Raw genomic sequence first — 22,815 nt, 5'->3', positions numbered from 1 at the left:
GTTTTTAACCCCAGACAACAAATTGACTAATGGTTGTCAAAATTTTCTCTATCATTAAACATTAAAGACATCAACCAAATTCACAAAATAGATAACCACGACATTATCATCAAGTTAAAGTACAAAAAATTAAACAAAACAAACTCCAATTTCTACTAATTAGCAATATTGTTTATTAATTACATGATTGATAAACATTGAGAAAAAATAGTGTTGATAGTAGCAAGTGATGATTACCTGCAGGATAGGTCCGAACGAATAAAAGCTTGTTTCTGTCATAACTAGTTGGAATATCATGTTTTTGTAAATAATTGATTGTATAATATCTGTTTGAGTTTAGAATGATTTGATATTTTTCATTTCGGAAAATTGAATAGTGTCATTTGAATGACTTAAGAAATATAGTGACAATTTATTCAAACATGTAAAGAAAAAATTCACAACTAGAACATGAGAACTTCACATAAGTGCAATGCATGATGATACAAAGGAACCCCAGATATACAATATAGAAATACAAGGACACAACACAACATAAAAGCAAGAGATATCTAACTAGAGATTTGAATTGACTTCAGCTGAGGCCTCTTCTCTTCCTCTTTAGGTACAATAATAGTGAGCACCCATTTTCCACACCAGCCTTGCATTTTTGCATTCTTGGAAAGTTTGAACCTCCTCACAAACTTCCTATAGCTTCTAATATCAGCACGGTTCCAGCTATCCTCTTTCTCTTCCTTCTCTCTGTTGTAAGGGTGGACAAAAAATCTAGTTTTGTCAAACTGCTCCATTTTTTCACTGTTCTAATCCATTAAAAATCTATTTATTTAAATCTATTTTTTACTTTGATCTATATTTTATAATATTTTCATATCAGATATCCATTTTTAGAATTTTATTTACTCCAATATTTGTAAGTTTTTGTATACATAATAAATGGATATAATATTTTCAAGTTCAATTAAAGTATTATAGGGTATGTGTATTTTGAATGTTAGGAACTTATGTATTATGTTATCTTTAATTTTTTTTGTATTATTAAATTATAATTTTATTATATATTAATATTTTTATATAATATTCAACTTTTTTTAATATATTACGTTAATTTTTTTAGAAAACATGGATTTTGATTTAAAATACAATTCACTTTTTTTTATGAAATATATGGACTTGGATTTAAAATCCAATCCAAATATTTGAATTTGGATTTCTAAATGTTTTTACAAAATATATATGGATTTGGATTATAAATATGTGGATTGGATTACCCAAAATCAAATCCATGACCACTTTTAGTTAAAAGTGGAAATCATGATGTTATAACATGTGGAAAATGAAAATAAAGAGAGAAATCATGAAACTTTGTTTTGGTTATTTATAAAACCCTAAAACTCAGTCGGGACTTTTAGAAAAATCTCAGTAGACACCTATCTTGACAGAAGTTATTGAAACTTTTCTTGACAAACCTCGCTTAAAATTAAATATTTTTGTAATGAATAGAGAACTCTTAAGACTCTCAGAGTTAAACTCACAAAAGGAGAATTTTATTCAATATTCAAAAGTGAATTTATGAGTAAAAGAGACCTCTTTATATATATATATATATATATATATATTGGCCTAGGAAGAAGAAAAGACAAGTTTTAAATAAATTAAACATTAATATAGAGTTAAATTGCCTAATCTTACAATTTACTCTTTAGTTAGCTCATAAATTAGATTAACACATGGTAGTTCCTTGAAATTAGGAAAAGTACATTGATAGTTCCTTAAATTTCAAGTAATTCCTTGATTTAAGGAAAAAATCATGATGACTCTTCTAAGACATTCAATAAGCAAGACAAGAGGTGTTAAGACATATGTGAAGAAATTATAATCAATCATTACACTTATGAAAAAGTAACATATGTTGGTTGAAACTCTTCATGTGACTCTTCTAATCCAAAATGGTCCAACGTTTTGTCTTTGATAACTCTTGGACTATAAAATATTATAAGAGAATGAAGAATATTTTATGATCTAATAGTTTTAAAAAATTGATAACTTTTTATTTATTTTTCTAAATCTTTAAGTCTCCCTCTTCTACATCTTCTTTGGAATATTCTCTTTTTATTTCTTTCTCTTTATTTTTCTTTGTCAAGCTTCTTATATTTGTATATTTTTTGTTCCTCTTTCTCTATTTCAAGAAGCTTTTTCTCTTCCTTATTTACATCACCCATTCATCAGTCTAAGTTTGTGTTGGACTCCAAAGATCTACATAAAACATACTCATATGACCTACCAAACATATGTTTATAGGCCCATAATTTAATTTATGAGATTTTTTATGTGCACTAATTAAATCACAAAACTTCAACTTCTCCAACTTATCACCATCCAATACGTTATTTTCCAACTCTACCAAACCTCTCTCACCCAAATGTCCTATATTCTTAACTTCATATTCTCTTGCATTAATTAATTAGCCACATACTCATGCACAATAAAAGTTGAGCCATCTAGATTGTAAGATTGTTTATTTTGACTTCTTTAGAAACTATAAATGCTCCATTTAAATCTTTATCATGCCATGTTCAATATTGATTGACATACCTAGAAGATTAAACAAGTTGGTTAACAAAAGATTTCTTTTCAACTTTGGAACATACCTTAAACTTTGCAACAACATCTCCTAGTTGTTGAACATCTTCAATCTGACTAACCCCTTGATTTGTAATCTACATACTTTATTGTTCCTAATGAGAATCACATTTCATTCCTTCTATTTTATAGTTCTAAAACTCTCTTTTAAGAGACACATGTTGTAAAGGCAATCCAATTCCATGATAAAAATCATCTTTGTATTTGAAATTAATATCACTAACACCTCTTCATACTCGTAATTGTCAGTTACAACTACAACATTTATAGACTCTAATGAGAATTAGAAGCTTTTACCTTTTATCCTCTCTTTTACAATCTTTCTTAAAGTAATCCCTTTTCTAATAGTTATAGTACTATTTGGGCCCTTTTTTCTCATTTGCCTTCTCCCTGGTGATTTCTTGAATTTCTTTCTCTTTCATTTCTTCTTCTTGCTCTTGAACTTTGAGACATTTAAACCAATCTCTTTATCATTTCCTTATATTCTTAAAGTTTTTGAAGATCCTTAGTTTGAATGGAGGTTTTTAGAGTAATGATTTATTCCTTCTCAAATAAAAAAATCATTGAAATGTTCAAATATTTTAATTAATGCATTAAGAAGAAGCAAAACCTTATCTTCATCATCAAATTTCACTTCAATGTTCTCAAGATCATCCATAATCTTGTTAAAGTTTACTAGTTTTTCCATTTATTATTCTGGAGTTTGTCATCTTAAATGAATATAATTGTTGCTACAAATAATGTTTATACATTAGAGATTTATTTATATACAACAACTCAAACTTTATCTATATTGATATGAGAATTCTCTCCTTTACATCTTCCATTAGTACCTTATTAGTAAGACACAATATTATAATACTTCTTACTTTATTCATCATGTCAATTTTTTTCTTTTATCACAAATAAAATAAGATGTTTGTCTCATTCTTTATTAATACTTTATAATTGTATCAAGATAATTTTCATCTTTATCTTCCAAGAGAAAACTTTTTGATATAAAACTTATAGATTATCTTTGATATGTTTTTTACTTTCTTTCTGATTCTAATAAACAATATTAATGGTTGAATTTACAACAATAAAAAACATAAAAATCAAGAGAACAAAAATAATTATTATGTTGTTATGATTAAGGTTTATAGGTATATTCTAGTTTCACGATTTATTTAGAAAAATATTTTTTTTGGTACATAAACATACACTTCATAAACTAATAAAATAATATTTTAATTATATTTAATTTATTTTTAAATTTTAAATATTATAATAATATAATTAAAATATTATTTTATTAGTTTGTAAATGTACGCTTTCTACTTGTTAACATATCACCACCCCCACAATTAGCCTACTACGTTAACGCGTTAAATTCCGACGGTAGAGGACCAATGTCCCCACACCTCAGTATTCACTTTCCTTCTTCTTTTCCTTAGGCAAGGGACCCGCCAATAAAAACGCACTTCTCTATCACATTCCGCTTCGCTCTTACACAACTCGCTTCTCTCCGTTTGGTAATAATCTCAGTTTCGCTTCTGCGTCACCACGCCACTCTGATCCAGCTAAATTAATCACGTTTCACCTACGCAATTTCACAGATCAAACACTCGCATTGCTCAATCTGAGAACATTTTCCAATAACTCTCGTCATCGCCTCGCACTGCATGTGCTTTTGAAATCACTTTCTAATCTATCTGTCGCAAACTTGCTTCGGGTGTCTCAGCTGAATGCGGCAATGGCTTCTCAATCCTCTCACGGCAATTTCATGAAAAACTTCTTGATCCCGGCCTACGTGCTGGTGCCGGAATCCGTGGTTGAAGGTAGCAACACTGATATCGACGGACCTGATTGTCCGGTGCTCGTTTTCGTTAACTCCAAGAGTGGTGGTCAGCTGGGAGGAGACCTCTTGAAAACGTACCAGGAGCTTCTTAACGAAAATCAGGTATTGTTGTTACTTGTTACTGTGCAATTTTTCTAAATTATTGTAGGAAACCTCGTTATGCAGGACTGAATATAGCGTGTGGTTTTAAGGTTTTCGACTTGGGGAAAGAGGCTCCTGATAAGGTTCTGAGCAGGATCTATGTGAATTTGGAAAATCTCAAGCTTAAGGGCGATCGAATTGCCATAAAGGTCATGGAGAAATTGAGATTAATTGTGAGTTGAAATTATTTTTGATGAATTAATGTTTCAATCAGAACTGCAACGTCGTGGATACGTTTTTGGAAGCAGTTTTATACGCAAATGAAAAAAATTCCATGATTTTTTATATACTTGTTTTATACGCCATTATATATACAGTTTTTTCCCTTTTATGGTGATATGTTGCTTGGCTTTAGGTTGCAGGGGGTGATGGAACAGCTGGCTGGCTACTTGGAGTTGTTTGTGATCTCGAATTGTCTCATCCGCCACCCATTGCCACGGTTCCATTGGGCACAGGGAATAATCTGCCGTTTGCATTTGGTTGGGTAGGAAATTGCAGTTCTATGTTGTGTGCTTTTAATGGGACTTTGAAGTACATGTTAAATGATATGCTGCCTCTGCCATGATTTGGTAGTTTTAGAGCTGTAAATGCCTAGCATTTACTTAAAAAAAATTAATCATCCTCTTGTTCCCTTTTATACATGAAGATTTGTGGTTCCTACTACGTCCTTCGCTTTTGAGTGGAAGTCGAGAAAATTTTCTTCACTTTGGTATATGTTGTGACATTGATGATAAACATCATCAGATTTTTCATATTTATAAAAAGTAAAGAAGCCGATGGAACTCATTTTTTCTGCTGCTTTATTGCAGGGAAAGAAGAACCCAGGAACAGATGAACAGTCGGTCAAGTCATTTATGCATCAAGTAATGAAAGCTAAGGAAATGAAAATAGACAAGTAATGAATCTTGGTTCTATTCTTTCATATTACAATTAATTGCTGTTCTGCTACTTCAGTGGCTCGCTTATTGATCTATAGTTCCATTTCCCGCCTTCTACTGCGAAAACCTCAGGCGCGCATATTATTGAGCGTAATAAATTTGTATGTTGCTAGGTTATGATTGAGATCCTGATTGAATTTTTGTGGATTAAAAGCATTTTAGTTGGACTCGCTGCAGTACCAACCAATGTAAAATGAATTTATAGTTCAGATATTCAAACTGAAAATTTATGATTTCCTTTTTTATTTACTAATTTAATTTTCATTTGTTGGGAATCAATTCAATATGAGATTCTTCTGTCATGTGTTCCCAAACCTTGTTAATCGTAAATTATCATGCTAGCTGTTATCGGCATTATTATTTTCACTTACTCTTTTTTGTTCATTATTTTATTTTCTTAGGGGGTATATTAGTGGTTTTTTTCTAGTTTTGTAAGAGTCCTTTTTTTAGCTTTGGAGCTTTAGTTGTGTCCCTTGCTGACTTCCCACATCCTTATGGCCCTTTAATTCACAGTGAATATATGACTATTGTTCTAGATATTTATTAAAAAAAAATTCATTTGTTTGGCAAATGTTGATTGCTGATTCTCTATGTTTTATTTTCCCAAACCCTCAGCTGGCACATTCTTATGAGAATGAGGGCTCCAAAAGTAGGTGACTGTGATCCAATTCCACCTCTTGAGCTACCACACTCTTTGCATGCCTTCCATCGTGTATCTGAGGCAGATGAGCTTAGTATGGTAAGATTATACTATTTACTATTTTTCAATCTAATACTACATCTTCATGGTGACTAGAAGATATACTTTGGAACTTAACGAATTTCACGGAAAGATACGTCGAGTTTCATGTGCTCTATTTTGTGATTTGATTGGAAACTTCTGTAAATATGACTAGATGATATAGGTTTTATAAGATAAAACTAAATTGCACTGACTTAGAGATGATGTGTTTCGGTCTGAGTATTTAATACTTTATCCTTGCTTTTAATCTTTTTATTTTGGGGGTGGGAGGTGGGTGGGGTGAGGTTATTGAAAGTAGTTCTTCAAAACTATTTTGCTTACACAAGTTTTAGCTTCTTTTGTACTCACTCTACTTACATGACTGGTTTTCTTATTGCTCCTCAGGAAGGCTGCCATACTTTTCGTGGGGGGTTTTGGAATTACTTCAGCATGGGTAAGAATTGCTTTTCTTTGGTTCTTTTATGCATAAACTACCTTAGATGACTTCATAATTTTATTTTCCACTAACATAAGAATTAGTTGATTTGATTTACTCTTCATTATAATGTGTGTGTGTATGTATACATATATACAAGTTTATTTTTTGACTATATAAGATCCATTTTATATTAATTTTAGAAATAAAACTTACATTACATCAGCTTAAAAGTATGAATTTGTATAAAGGGCAATGCTAGTGGAAATAATCCTTGATCAGGCTTTAGTTACCTCCTGTCCCAGCAAGATTAGTCTAAGGTGAAGTCTTGGGAAACAAAAAAAAAGTATGAATCTGCAATGATGCAGACTGATTTGTATCATGTTAAATAAGTATGCTAGTTACTGAGATTCCTTGACTACCTTCATTGGTGTGACTATTCTTAGCATCTCTTGAAATAGTTTTAGATCATGGAAATAGTATATTTTGAGGACTTCATTTTTTCTTCGTTCCATCAATTCATCCTACTTCAACTCTTATGACTCCAAAATGTAGGAATGGATGCTCAAATCTCGTATGCATTTCATTCTGAACGGAAATTGCATCCTGAAAAGTTCAAAAATCAGTTGGTCAATCAGGTATGCCTACTTTTGCACTTGGTAGTAGTCATGGTATATACGTGGAAAGTATTGCATAGACATAAATAATAACAATACTATTTTGACATTTTCACTCTTGATTGAAAAGTCTATATAGTATAGGTCTTTTAGACCACGAAGATGTGATTGCATCTACTATTTTGTTATTAATTTTATTCTGATTTTAATCGTGTCAGAGCACTTATGCTAAGCTTGGATGCACACAAGGATGGTTTTTTGCTCCTCTGTTCCACCCTCCTTCCAGGTCAGTTTGTGTAGATCTGTCATTGGTTGGACAAAGGTTTCCTATGTTTTTTAGGTTGTTTTTCTTCCAAGGCAGTAAATTTGCAAAAAAACCATTTAATATAGGAGAATGATAGAAACTGGTTCAGATTTAGCGCACCAAGAAACTGTTATTGATTAGCAGAAAGAATAACTCCGTGGCTATTGAGAGATCCAAGACTCTTCCTATTTATGGCAAACCTTCCTTATTTTTTTCATCCAACTGACCAAATTAGCTAACTATGTAACTAGGTATCTGTCAGGGGACCATGTAAATTCATTAAAATTCATGCTCGTAATATAATCTACAGGAAACATATTGAAAACTTGCTTATGAACATTAGTTGAATGGGCCTTGCACTGGTTTTCTAATTGAATATAAGTATATCTTGTATTTAGTTTTGTTATTTTGTCTTATGAGTCTTCTGAATGCAGAGTTCTCCATCCAACCATGAATTTGTTATCGTTAGTTAATTTGGAAGTACTTTATTCAGCATCATGATCCAAAACCTACAGTTGTTACTTTTTAATAATATACACGGATGGACCTTATGTGAGCAATTATTTGCTCCACTTCACCAGTTGAGTTTTTTGCAGTGACAAACTGGCTTGTTCACCAGTTTTCCAGTTGAGCCAGATGGTTCGTTTTGGCCTTTTTGTTGCTTTCAATCTGTAGTTCTGGCAAGTTGTACGTGCATATGCCCAAGCCACACACACAATATCAATTCTTCATTGATCCATCTAAGCATTGTTTTCATATATATTTGCTACTTAACCGGTTAAGTAAATGCATTTTGATCTTTGAATGCAGAAACATAGCACATATTGCAAAAGTAAAAGTCATGAAGAGGCATGGTCATTGGCAAGACCTGCCGATTCCGTCCAGGTATATCCTTTTCTATACTCATATATGATCTTTTCTTTTGTCATATGGAGGTATAAGCTGTTGTGTTACTTCAGTAGGGGAAAAACTCCTGGATTTTCGAATTACCAAAGATCCGAAGACACACTTAACTATGCTTGACAGCTATCCAATTGTATTGCTTTGCAAACCATGTCTATTCATGTTTCTCAGAAGTTCATTGCTTTTATCGCTGTCTATTTTCATTATTTGGTGATTACTTGGCGACTTATCAAGTATGGATATTTTGGGATTAAATGTCCATTTAATCCACTTCCATTTTATCCATCTTCTGTTCTTTCTGTTCCAGTTTACTTCTGGAATAAAGATATGTTTTATTAACATTCTTTCCATTTTATATACAGCATCAGGTCCATTGTATGCCTCAACTTGCCTAGCTTTTCTGGTGGATTGAATCCATGGGGTACACCGAACAAGCACAAGAGGCGTGATGTAAACTTCATACGCAAATTCTGAAATACTTCATTTCGAAAATTCTTTTTCCGCTGTTAGTTTTAAGGCCAAATACTAGGGGAAGTAAATAATAATTAATATATAATATTTTTATGCACATGTTTTCTGAACAACCAAAACTCTGAGTATATTTTCTTGACTCAATACATTGCAGAGAGATTTGACACCTCCATATGTAGATGATGGCCTAATAGAGGTGGTAGGCTTTAGGGATGCTTGGCATGGTCTTGTTTTGCTTTCTCCAAATGGACATGGAACCCGCCTTGCCCAGGTATGTGGGTGCACATTTGAATTTATACACTTTGATACTCATGCCACTTTCTTCTTTCTAAATCAAACTTTTAAAAAAATTTAAAAGTTTATTTCGGATTTTTATTCATCATTTTATATTAATTTTAAATGGCTTCAAATTATCTTGGCATTAGGCACACAGAATCCGCTTCGAGTTTCACAAAGGTGCAGCAGAAGAGACATTCATGAGGATTGATGGGGAACCTTGGAAGCAACCCCTCCCAGTTGACGATGATACTGTTCTGGTGGAAATTTCTCACCATGGCCAGGTTAACATGCTGGCAACTCATGAATCCAAGTCTAAAAGTGTGAATGATCCGTCATCTCCACACCACCATGATGTGGAAGAAGATGATAGTGATGACGAAGACTCTAAATCAGATGAATTCAAGAAGTTTGGTGCGGCAGCAACACTTAAAATCCCAGATCACGTAGACCTTTCTCATCTTAGTTAGATCTTTCACTGTGAAAGCCATTCTTTGAAGTTATGCAGCTGACAACTGTGCCTGCCTAGCTATTCATAGGATTTTTATAAATATTTGCCGTTTCCCTTGTCAAAACATTCACCTCTTTGCTCTATTCTAGCAGCGTTATGTCTGTAAACATCTTAACTGTAATTTATAAGTGATATGCAATAATTGTTTTACTTTAACATAAACGTATGTGCACTTTAAATAAATTCATACCTTTAAGAAGGAGAAATGTTACTTCTTGTTATAACCGTTTGTTCAGTCGAAATTCATAAAATTAGGTAGAATTGTAAGTTTCTCTCTGTTTTGATTAAGTTAACATTTTAATCTTGCATTCATTTCTAGATTAGTTTAGTATAGTCGAAAGATTCCAACTTTTGGTTTTTAGGCAGAGTTAGGATTACATTTTTCTCATCGTTTGGATTTGTTGTGGCAATGTTAAAAAAATGTTCGCGTGTACAACATAAATCCTATGTAATTTGAATTTTTGTACTATTTTAATGTTTTAATTTACATATGAAATTAATATGCGTATTGATTCTTTTAGAAATTAATATTACCACTTAGTCTTTGTCAAATTAATGTATCCTACTATATTTATGGTTATTTCTAATAGGAATTTTGAAGGATAATTAACAAGACTGAAATAAAGCTTGAAACCAATCACGAAGACGTACAAGGATCTGCTTCTAGATAAAGTTGATAAATTTTTATACAAATCCTTTGTCTGCTTATAAACATTATTATTATTCAACTCCTACAATTGATTATTATTAGTACTAGTAGTAACTAATGGATAGAAAAATAGCTTCAGATTAGCTAGTAAATTTGTTGGTGGTAAAAAAAATAGTAGCAAAGTTTAAATATTCCTTTGGTGTGGTAGTTTCCAAGTCCAAGTTAGACCAGTAGAGAGAATGGTTACAAGGATTTAGGTGGATCATCGTGATCGAATATTACAGTTTACAATAAGTACAATGTGCAAAAATCAAGGATTTGTTTTACTCTAAATTGTACACTGTATAGAATAAAGCAGGGAATAATAATTTTTGATTAATCAACTATTGAGACTATAATAAATTTATTTTCACACATGTATGCATTTTATTAAAATCTCAATCATTGATTATCAATTTTTATTATTACATTTTATCCTTTGAAGTGTACCCTGTAAAACCAAGATGATACAACTTTCTACTTTGCTTATCCAACTCAAAGATCAACTGAAAAAACATGTCAAAGATAACAAGTCTCTTGAGTGGGAGATTGATTCAGATGAACTTGACTACAGACCTGGAAGTTGTTCACCCAAACATTTTGTGATGGCCTCATTAGCCTTCTGTGGTTCAGCCCTTTCATCCCTTTTCTTCTTCTCCCTGAGGCAAAATATCATTTCAACTAATCAAAACTTTGCTCAGCAAAACAAGCAAGTTATAAGTGCAAAAATGTGTCACATTTATTACATAGACTTTGAAGTAAAATAAGATGTGAGCTTCAGACTATTGATATCACTTCTCAGTTCAGTTAGTTACAAAAAGTTTTGAAATCTTCCTAGGTCCTTGTTAGATTAATAGTACAAATCTCAATCACATTCAACATTTCAAAATCAATTTTACCAAACTCTAAATCAAATGAACACCCTCAGTAGAGTTACAACTACAAACTTAAATAGATCAAGCCAAATATCTCAAATTTAAATTATATGTTAACATGTTAATACATATGTTAATTTAAGGCTGTAAAGTCAATAATATTAATATAATTGCAAATCCAAGTTTGTGGCAATGTCTGGATTTTATGTTTTTTTTTTTAAGCTTTTACATTCACCAATTATATATCTCAAGTGAAAACCATGAGATCAGAGAGAGACAATGGAATGACAAGGTTTGGTCTTTACCTGTCAACATACTCCTTCAGCAGCTCTTTTGCTTGAACCAACTTTGAGAGCAGGTTACGATACACGTCCAAGTCCCGATCAACACTTCTTTTGTTGATGTTCAAAGCCGCACAAAGCTGTTAAGTTGACACCAAAGATGAATTCATAAGAACTACAAATATTAACGGATGCACAAAATAGAATTTTTTGTAACCTGGTTGGAAGACACAAAAGGTTAATCTCTTCAAATATGACACAGTTTCTTGATTTACAATTTTCTAGAACTCATGTAAATGAGAACTAGGCTTGGTAGCCTGAACTTCAAATTGCAAATGCAAAATAATTGTTTGAACAGACTTCCCTACGAATGCAAAAATTCAGTTTCTGTGTCATGAGCTAAAATCAGCTTCCACACTGAATTTATGCAGAAAGTTTTCTCATTCAACTTTTATAATGTGCATATGTTGATTTAGCTTGTGACAAAAATTCAATCCGTTTTACCTTTCTATTTTCTTTTCCCATGAGTTCTTAACAAAAGTATATCTAAACAGATCTAAATTGAAATCACAAGTCTTAAATGAATTGGTTAACCTTCTCCAAAATTGTTGGTTCCGTAGCATTTGCCAACTCAAGAAGACGAAAGAGTCCGATTGCAAAGAAACGACTATAACTGAATTCATCTTTCCCCGCTGCTCTTTCTGCTATGTCCTTTAAAATCCCTTCAACTTCTCCTTCTTTGGATGAAAACTCAGGAAGGGAACTTGAGTTTTGAACCATAGCCCACTCTTCCAACTTCCGTGCATCTATTCTGCATATATCATCATTTAATATAACATCAAAATTAGAGAAAGTAGTCCTTGCGCAGATACTATTATTCAATCATATGAATCATAAATGAACATGTACAACAAGTTTATTGATCTTTATAAAATCCACTTAAAAATGAAAGTCCAATGCAAATCATTAGAAATGACACTGATATCAGTGCTTCCATTTCTGCTAATGATTTTGGAACAGGAGTCACAAAACAAATAAAGAAAACAAGAACTACGCAATGTTGTAACCTGTATTCTTGTGGATCTTCCTTCAATGCCTTAATGTAGGCTTGGAAGATGGCATCTCGGTCCTCATCACTGGGATACCCTTCCATGAGTTTATCATATACAGTGACAAAACCAAGAGCAAATACAGGGTCATAGCGGTATGATCTCTTGTATTTCATTAAATGTTGCTGCACAATTAGCTCCTGCAGCACTGTGTTGTAGATACTAGGGATTGGTCGCTTATATGCCTTGAGGAAATTTAGCTTTGTCTCCGAAACAGTGGGAGCATCTGCACATCATGCAAACACAAAAATGTGTGTATGAAGAGAGAGAGAAAGAGAGAGTGAGGGATATACTCATATACCTTTTCATTTTTAATTTATGGGATGACAGAAATAACTTGAGTTTTTCTCTATATAACACATATACACAAAGCAAGTTCGAAAGAAAGAGAAGAACCTGTGACAGAAGACATGCATTGAAAAACCATGTTAGAAGTGGAGTTGGACGCTGGAAGGCGAACATGGTGGTAGGAGAAATGGGTGCGGAGGCCAAAGAAGTCTGAAGAGGAGGTGAGAAAACGAGTGGAGGAAAGGGTCAGTTTTTTTCTTTCTGGGCAATGAGTGACTGCAGAGAAAGAGAGAGAAGTGAGAGCCGCCATGAATGGAAACTAACTGGAAAAGAACGAACAGAAGAAAGCAAGAAAGAGAGAGAGAGAGATGAAGGACAAAATCCAAAGGAGACCTGCATTGCATTGCTTTCAAACGCACGTTTGTGTTGGAATGGAAACAAGGCATAACAGATCGAAAAGCTTATCCACACTGTGAAGTCTCAAACTGAAACTGAAACCTTCTTTTGTCCACTTTCCAACCAGCCACTCACCTAATGACACGTTCAACTTTTTCAAAGTCCAACAATAACAGAGTTACAATTTTCTGCAACTATTGTGTGAAAGACACACCAGTATCAGAACAAAAAAACTAAAATACATTTACCATTAATTTGAATTGAAATATTTTATGAATACAATTTCTTTAGACTATCACTGATAAATTATTAAATATATTCATGAAAATTATAGCTATATATTTGAGAATTTGTAATGTAGATAAATTATAGAGTTCTGTATTTGATATGATTATTGGTATTACAGTGGGTTGTTTGAGGAAGCTAGAGTTGCTTTTCTTCTACGGTATTTATTTGACAGCTCTCTCTAACTGGTGGCCCAAACCAAATTGATTTTGGAGCAGTCACATTCACCTATCACATATTTTGTTGCATTGTATATCCCTCCATCTCATATTTTATAAGATCATTTTTTTTAAAATATTTTTCCTCTTTATAAGAACTTTTGTAATTAAATGATGTATTAATTTTTCTTTTCTGAAATAAATTTAATCAAATATTTAAAATTTGAAATTATCGATGAGTTTATTGTTCATAACTAATTCTTTAAAGGGGATATATTATTTGAAAAATCTTATAAATATAATATTCAGTTGAAAATTGGATTTTTTTTAATAAAAAAATCCCCAATAACACATCGCTTTTATTTTCCTAAGTAATACAACAAATTGCTATCCATGAGAAAAAAAACTATTCGAAAATTAATTTATGTCATTCTAATTTTTTAAATTTTTTTGATGAATTGATTAATTAGAAATCAGTTTTACTTAGTGTTCTTATACAATATATAAGAGAGAATGTAGAGAATGTATTCAGCTAAGTCTTCGTTATCCATCCATTATTTTATTATCATCAAATTATTCTTTAGTTATTTAACTTTTCTTTTGGCAACACGCTATTTGACCTTCCCTTTTGGTAATATGTGAGTTTTCAACTTCTCTTCTCGATATGACACATATAGAGTGATACTTAAATTAATTTTGATTCTTAAGTGTTCATTAATTATATAATTACTAAATTAAATGCATTGTTATTTCTAGTAACTATTAATGATTTATTATCTTGTCTTCATTCCAGAATATGTTAATTAATTATTTTTTATAATCAAACTTTATTTTATAATTTTGTTTTTAGTTAATAATAATTTTTTTTACCATATTTATGTGTTATTGTTTCAAGAAAAAACATGATATTAATAGTTGTTTTAATAAGTCTTACTAAAAGTCATTTAGTCTTTAGATAATTTGGCCTACCACCAGTTCAGTTAGAATTACATCAATGATCATAAACTATCATTTTTTATACTTATTATGAACTATCATTTTGTATCCTTAATATAAACTATAATTATAAATTTTTAGCATGATGGTAAAGAACAAATTTCGCATTAAAACTTTTAAAAAGGATAAATTTCATTCCTATTTAAAAATTATTTTTGTATATAATTTATTTTAACTTTAATAATTGGTTTTCTTATGTTAAATTCCAAAATAAAAAACTTGTTTGAAACGGGAGGCTTAAATTATTTTAAGAAAGTTGAATAAGATATTAATTATTAAATTTCGTTAGATAAATTTAATGATTTTTTTAGGAAAACTGGTATAATAATATGAAAAATATAAGATGATAATTGCCAATAAGTTTTTTTTTAAATATAAATTTAAATTATGTATTTACAAAGTTTAAAGTAAATGGTTATGATTTTTTTAAATAAAAGTTTTCATCACTATGCAACTTAAGATCTCAGCTATGCTGACACCTCAAGTAACAATAATCATTTGTCATCACACGAAAAAAGTATTATTAAAAAAAGAAAAAAGAAAGAAAATATAAAAATACAGGGGACTACACCAAAACCTATATGTTAACAAAAACGATACATATGTATACTATACATATTCATAAAGAATTCTAAGAGCAGACAAGATGGAAGCATATTATACCAATGAAAAGTTTCTCTATGATTAAAACCTAAATTAGCCTAGTTATCAGCACACACATTCCCTTCACGAAAAATATGAGTAACCATAAACTTAATTTTCCCACAGTAATTAAGACAAGTATTTCATCCATTACGAAGCATCCAAGGAACATTTGTCCTAGCAGTAAACGTAGCACAAACCAAAGCAAAATCACATTCCAGCCAAACATTAGTAAGCCCCATCTTTTGAGTTTCCTCCATAGCACGTATAATCCCATAAAACTCAACAACTAGAGCATATTGAACTTCAAGAAACATAGAAAAAGCTCCAATAAATTCCCCCATACTCCTACGAAAAATACCTACACAAGTAGCAAGACCATGATATCCCCTAGCAGCCCCATCAGTGTTAATTTTAACCTAGTCTGGTGAAGGAAACTTTCATCTAACAGGAAGAGGACGTAGAACTTTACCAATACAAGTGTTAATACCAAAAAACTTGAGCACATTAAAATCGAACATATCATTCTTCATTGAAGCTTTAGACGAATTACCCACTAGACAAGTTAAATCTTTAATAACCAAAATAGCCCTAGAAACCTCAATCTTATCCTGAAAATGAGCATAATTCCTCATACGCCATATCATCCAAATAGAAAAAGTTATCACAGCTAGCTTAATCAATTTAACCAACGAACTAACATCACTCTTAATAAAAGAAAGAAGATCATCCTTATTAGAGAAATGATAAGTAGAAAAAATGTGTCGAACCCAACTCCAAATACGCAAAGCATTAGCACATTCAAAAAATAAATGTTGAATAGAATCCTCGTGTTTTTCACAAAGTGTACACATAGAACAAATATACAGACCTTTATTTTGAATATGCTGATCTGTAGGAAGCCTCCCATGAAAAACTTTCCAAAGGACAAGAGTTTTGGAAGGTAGAATATATGAAGACCAAATAAATTTACCCCAACCACATGAAACTCCTGGATCCAAGAAAAAAGTCCTAGCTGATTTAAGAGTGAGACGACCAGACTCATCTAGAATCCATTTAGGAATATCCTGTTCCGCCCCAACCATGATATGACTAAAAAAGATTAGGCATCTACTGTAAAGACAATGGAATATTCCAATCACCACCTGTCCAAAATTGAGAGACTGTATTCGGAATACTAACACCATCAGATAATCCTACAATATTTGCTAAAGAAGTAGTATCATACCATTTATCATTACAGAAATTAATAAAAGAACCTGTACCAACAGTCCAAGAAGTATAATCAAGTATAGTAGAATAAAATTGCTTAATTCCAGACTAAAGGGATGAGGATCTATAAACCATTCGAAACTCGTATTTTGATTTAAGGACCCTGACTTTCAAGAGAAAAAACCAAGGCCTGTTGTTATAAGCAAAGATCCAAGCAAGCTTAAGAAGATATGCAGGTGAAGGTTAATAATTTTCAAACCTCCATTCTCAAGGGGAGAACAAATCGTATCCCAATTAACAGTAGATATACCTTTTTTCAGAATATCACCAGTCCATATAAAATTTCAACACCATTGCTCAACTTGCTTAAGAAGAGAAACATGACATTTATACAAATTAAAACTATAAGCTAGAAGACTCATAATCACTGTATTGACCAACTAAACCCCTCCCATCATGCTAAGAGATTTACCTTTCCAAGAAGTTAGCTTCAATTTGACTTTATCAGCCAAAGGTTGAAGAAAACGACCCTTTGGAGCACCAACAAAGATAGGCACTCCTAAATAAGTGAAAGGCAAACAACCATGACTACAAGAAAGAATACGCTGAATTTTGGTGACAAATCTTGTAGAATTATCCATGGTGAAAAAACTACTCTTAGAATTATTAACATATTGACCAGAGAAATCACCATATGTTTTAAGAAAATTACTCAAATTTCTACGAGACTTATTATCCGCCCTACAGAAAATAAAAATGTCATCCGCATATAAAATATGAGAGAGAGTGAGAAAACCTTGTGGACTAGCCATATGTAGAATCTTCTTATCATTCACAAACTTTGAGAGACCTCTACTTAGAACTTCCTCTACGAGACAAAAAAAAAAGTAGAAGAGACAAAGGATCACCTTGTCTAACACCTCTACTACAAGGAAAAAAACCCATCAAACTATCATTTATTCTGATAGAAAGCATAGCTGACAGAGAATAGTATTCATCAAACCGACAAACGAGGGGTGAAAACCAAAGCGTGACAAAACTAATAGTAAAAACTTCCAACTCAGAGTGTCAAAGGCTTTGTGAATATCAAATTGTAAGCCACATTACCTCCGCGAAGCCTTTTAGAAAGCAAGTTAATAGCTTCATAAGCAATATCAATACAATCTTGAATTTGTCTGCCTTGCACAAATCCATACTGATTAGGAGAAATAATTTTGGAAGCCACAAGAGAAATTCGATCTGCCAAAATCTTGGAAATAATCTTAAACTTAAAATTAGCAACAACAATTGGCATGTAATCTTTAATGGATTTAGCACCTGAATCTTAGGAATAAGAGATACCACATTACTGGTCATTCCAGGGTGAACCCAGTTTTGTTTAAAAAATTGTTGGACTGCATTGCAAACATCTATCCCAATAATATCCCAACAAGAATGATAAAAAAAACACCACCAAAACCATCAGGACCAGGAGCACTATTACCATTAAGGTTAAAAACAACATTCTTGATTTCCAAAAAATCAGGACACTTAATCAACACATAACCAACTCAGGAATATAAGTACCAATAAAATTTTTCATATTGTTTGTATCTTGAACATGAGAAATAGACTCAGCATAAAGAGTTTTATAAAAGTCCAAAATATGTTCCTCAATGAGTGTAGGATCCTCAATAACCACATTATCAATTCGTAGACGATGAATCCCACTAGAATTATTTCTCCTCTTGACCACAACATGGAAAAAAGAAGTATTTTTATCCCCATCTTTAAACCAAAGCATTTTATCCCTTTCTTTCCAAAACAAATATTGACAGTGAAGAGCCTGATCAAGCTCCTCCTTAGCGATCCTTTCTTGACAGAGAAGCCCATCAATATCAGACATACTAGCAGTCTCTAAGGTTTGTTGAATACCAAGGAGAAGACCCTGCTTAAGAAGAACTGCATTGTGAACATTACCAAAAGAAATTTTATTCCAGTTACGGAGCTCAACTTTCAACCTTTTTAACTTATGTTGTAAAATAAACATAGGACAACCAACAACCTTATTAGCCCAAGAATCATGAATAAGCTTCATACAAGAATCATCTTGAAGCCACATAGAAAAGAAACGAAAATTGCTAACCTTCCTCAAAGAATTACTAGCAAGACTGACAAGAATAGGAGAATGATCCAAACAATTTTTAACAATAACCTGATAAGTACAAGAATTTCATTCATCCAAACACACTCCGTTACATAACGCCCTATCCAATCTTCTATAAATTTTATGGAACCCTCTCCTTTCACTACACCAAGTATAGCAAGTTCCAGTAAAAGGCATACAAGAAAGATCATTAGTATTAATCCAATCAAGGAATTCATTGCAAGAAACTTGATTAGGAGCCACCCCTCCTTTACAGTCATCTGCCAACAGCACAACATTAAAATCTCTCATAATACACCAAAGCCCTATGAAGGAACTAAGATCCCTCCATAAAAATCGTCTAGTCATGTATGTGGTAGCACCATAAACACCTGCAAAGCTAAAACATTTATCATGCAAATGACAAGTTACAGAAATAAATTGTTCATTTACCAAGAAATTTCGGACCAAATTAGGAACCGACAAACACCAAAGCTTAGCAGCTTTATTAACAATAGGAGACGTAGCCACCAAATGCATATTAACATATTTGAAAAAGACTTCAAAAGCATCTGTGTACGTCACCATAGGTTCAACAAGAAAAACCAGAAGAGGTTTATGTAGTTTGAGTAAACTAATCAACATCTCCACAGTTTTGTGGTTTCCCAATCCTCTAACATTCCAGAAAAAATGAAGAGACCTTCATTGCGACGTTGTGGAGAGAACTGCCTTAGCAGTTTTTTTGGATTTACCATTCCTCTTAGGTGGTCTTCCTAGTTTTCTTTTAGTGCAAACTATTTCCTCCCCAGTATCACTGGCATCCTCCTCCATCTCATTAGGATCAGTCAAAATTTTTGAAAGAAAATATGTATTTTCCAAACCATCAAGAGAGGAAAAGTGATTTTGCAGGACCAACGATAGTGCTTTAACATCCCCAAGAGATTTAGCCTTCTGAGGTTCAACAATGGGAGTAGACGTACCAATATAAGGATCACCTCCCACATCTGTAGTGTCTAAACCATCAAGAGAGGAAAAGTAATTTTTCAGGACCAACGACGGGGATGGTATAGCCACAATAGTAGAGACCTCCTCATGATGACCATCAATTGGAGTATTTGTTAGAGTTGTAGTATGGGCAGGTGATTAAACCCGCTAAGGAGAGATGGGACACAACTGAGGTGATACCACCACAGGAGCCGAGACCTCCACATGATGAACATCAAAAGGAGCACGAGACTCGGAGCCCTTGGCTTGCATAACAGCAGGTGAATTCCTTACGTCCCAGTTTCTGGGAAATCCGAAGTGTGAGTGGGCAATCTATGCCTGGATTCATGATCTGAGGCATCTTCAAGAGGAGGCATATCAGCAAAATCATCCTCCACTCCACCTAGTTTATCAGGAGCAAAGTGACCCAAGAGTGACCGTGCCTTAGCTCCGCCAGGAGCATTAATGGTCAATTTATCAATGTGACCTTCCACATGCTTTAGCTACGGATCTTTCTTCCAATACTTTTTACGTTCTTCCTGATCTCGTTCATAAGAAATTATCTTCTGAGAATATTTATTCAATTGTACTTTCTTTTTTAATTTAATTGAAAGAATTTGATTAATTAAATAACACAATTGTATAGTGCCTTAATTCGAAATCAAATATTGAATTAAAATATATGACAAAATATTTATTTATCTAAAATTAAATACTCTATAACACCAAATAATATTTTATTATTGTTATTTTTAATATTCATATTTTCTCTGTAATTTTTATAATGAATTATCTGATATTCTCAACAATATAGGTACATGTGTTTTTGCTAAATAGTGACCCCATCTAGAAGATAAAATAGTGATATTCAAAACAATAGTGAAAACCTTGAACACTTTGGATTCTATTAACATTCTTTATTAGCCATGGGAAGCCAAAAGTGTTACCACCTACAAAGGCAATAATGGAAACTCATTGTTATTTGAGGAGAGAAAGAGAAGGACTGGCCATTTTAAAAACTTGGGAGGTTCAGAAAAAAAAACATTAATCAATTAGGGGAATTTCTTTTTCACCTCCATATTTTCCTTCAGCATCTTATAAATATTGAAAATTTTCAATTTGCCTACTTATGAATTATGTAATTCATAAATATTTTTTTGCATGATTTTTTTTTAAAATTATACAATTTTAAAAATATTTTTTCTTAAAAAAATGTTTTGAATTGTGCTATCTAAAAGCCAAAATAACTTGATTATGTAATTTAAAAGTGTCTTATGGATTACAAAAATTAAAAATATATATAAAAAAATGACTTATAAATTATACAATTTAAAATATTTGTTTCCATATAATACCAATAAGGGCAACAATGATGAAAATGGGACGTGACGTGACTCCAAGGAAATGACCTCTTTGGTCTTTTAAGATACACATGAAAACTATGGAAGTGGAGAAAGAATGCATATCAAGTCTTCTTGCACTCAATAAATTTAAACTTGCACCCTATCATTGATGCAAATGACCAACATGCTCTCTTTAGGTTTTAAATAGGAGTGAGTGTGCAAATCAAAATGTATTTCAGATTTAGTATTTCATAATACATTTCTATATTTGAATTTTTAAAACATTTTTAGATTAGACTTTCAAGAACTTTTTTTTCTGAAATGATCTTTCCAGAATATGTTTTTGGATTTTTTTGTTTTCTAGAATCACTATTTCGTAATATGTTTATAGATTTTATTTTTCAAAATCTCTTTTCCAAGATGTATTATTCCTATTATAGATTTTTCTTTATGAAATAGAATTTTGATTTTTCCAATTCTATTCGTGAGTTTTATTATTAAAATGCAAAAAAATTATTTTAAATTTTCTTTTCTAAAATATATTTTTTAATTATGAATTTTTAATACTAGAAGAATAATTTAGAATTTATTGAGTACACGAAGCAACAAGCCTTACATCAATCAATCAGATATATAGACTTTTCTTCCTTGATATAGGATAATTGGGCTTATAAAGTTGGACCCATACACCTTGATATATAGACTGCTTCTCCCTGTAACTTCATCCCTTCTTCCGCCACCCCATAATAAACTTGATTTTCCCATTATACCCTTTAATAAATAATATTAAAAATTTAAAACTAAATCTAACTTTTATCTTTTCACTTTCGCTCTTTTAGCACAAGCGACGTCCACCCCTCCCCTTTAAAGCACCAGCAACGCCACTCCCACTACATATTCCAACTCTCAACTCTCTCTTGCAATCACTCTTTAATGACCCTCTTTATGCAGCACAAACATTCAAAGAGGTTACTTCTCGATTCTTTGATTGTAATTCTGGATTCTTTTATTGTAACTATTGTTGGAGGAACTATTTTAAAGCATTGCATATTTGTCTTTAGTTCAGCATCATTCTACATCATGTAACGCAGGTACACATTATATAATTCGGTACTGTTTAATTAGTTTTCAGATTATATAATCCAGTAGATTTTTTTCAATCATTTTGATTTACGTACTATGACATAGATTTTGGATTGCATAGGTTTCTGAATTATACACTACAAGAAAAACTCAAATTACATACAGCTAAAATTCGTATGTAACACACAAAATCCGTATATAAAACACAGTTACATACAGATTATATACGAACAAAAATTCGTATATAAAACTGTCATAGGTAACTGTTACATACGGATTTTGGATCTGTATGTAATTACATACGGATAAATCTGTATGTAAAATCCGTATATAAAATCCGTGTGTCATTATATACGGATAAATCTGTATGTAAAATCCGTATGTAATTACATACGGATAAATCCGTATGTAAAATTCGTATGTAATTACATACGGATAAATCCGTATGTAATTACATACGGATATATCCATATGTAATTAACAGGCAGACTTACATACGGATTTATCCGTATGTAACATTGTACACAACAGTACCATTTTTTGTATTTGGAA

At 32.0% G+C, this 22,815-nt stretch overlaps 2 protein-coding genes across 3 annotated transcripts; one reads left to right on the top strand and one right to left on the bottom strand.

The window, feature by feature from the left end:
• The first annotated feature begins 3,973 nt into the window (after nt 1–3,973).
• Nucleotides 3,974–9,960, top strand: LOC137835496 (diacylglycerol kinase 5-like). Its single transcript, XM_090302834.1, has 12 exons — nt 3,974–4,582; nt 4,672–4,794; nt 4,977–5,105; nt 5,431–5,516; nt 6,175–6,298; nt 6,686–6,734; nt 7,272–7,354; nt 7,552–7,619; nt 8,448–8,522; nt 8,903–8,990; nt 9,166–9,282; nt 9,437–9,960. The coding sequence occupies exons 1-12, from the start codon at nt 4,376–4,378 to the stop codon at nt 9,755–9,757; spliced, it is 1,470 nt and encodes a 489-aa protein (XP_090158960.1). The 5' UTR covers nt 3,974–4,375; the 3' UTR covers nt 9,758–9,960.
• Nucleotides 9,961–10,849: 889 nt separating this feature from the next.
• Nucleotides 10,850–13,542, bottom strand: PSB29 (photosystem II reaction center PSB29 protein). 2 transcript variants are annotated; one of them, XM_090302835.1, is made up of 6 exons: nt 13,433–13,542; nt 13,148–13,315; nt 12,710–12,977; nt 12,237–12,453; nt 11,667–11,782; nt 10,850–11,145 (listed from the first exon to the last, which is right to left on the bottom strand). In XM_090302835.1, the coding sequence occupies exons 2-6, from the start codon at nt 13,176–13,178 to the stop codon at nt 11,055–11,057; spliced, it is 723 nt and encodes a 240-aa protein (XP_090158961.1). In that variant the 5' UTR covers nt 13,179–13,315; nt 13,433–13,542; the 3' UTR covers nt 10,850–11,054. The 2 variants fall into 2 exon arrangements, with proteins under 2 accessions (XP_090158961.1, XP_068500129.1); XM_068644028.2 differs by lacking the exon at nt 13,433–13,542 and having other exon boundaries at nt 13,148–13,426.
• Nucleotides 13,543–22,815: the final 9,273 nt, after the last annotated feature.

The sequence above is a fragment of the Phaseolus vulgaris genome, chromosome 5 (assembly GCF_051622355.1).
Source record: "Phaseolus vulgaris cultivar YP4 chromosome 5, ASM5162235v1, whole genome shotgun sequence".
Classification (NCBI taxonomy): Eukaryota; Viridiplantae; Streptophyta; class Magnoliopsida; order Fabales; family Fabaceae; genus Phaseolus; species Phaseolus vulgaris.
This window is presented reverse-complemented; position numbering and strand designations above follow the sequence as displayed.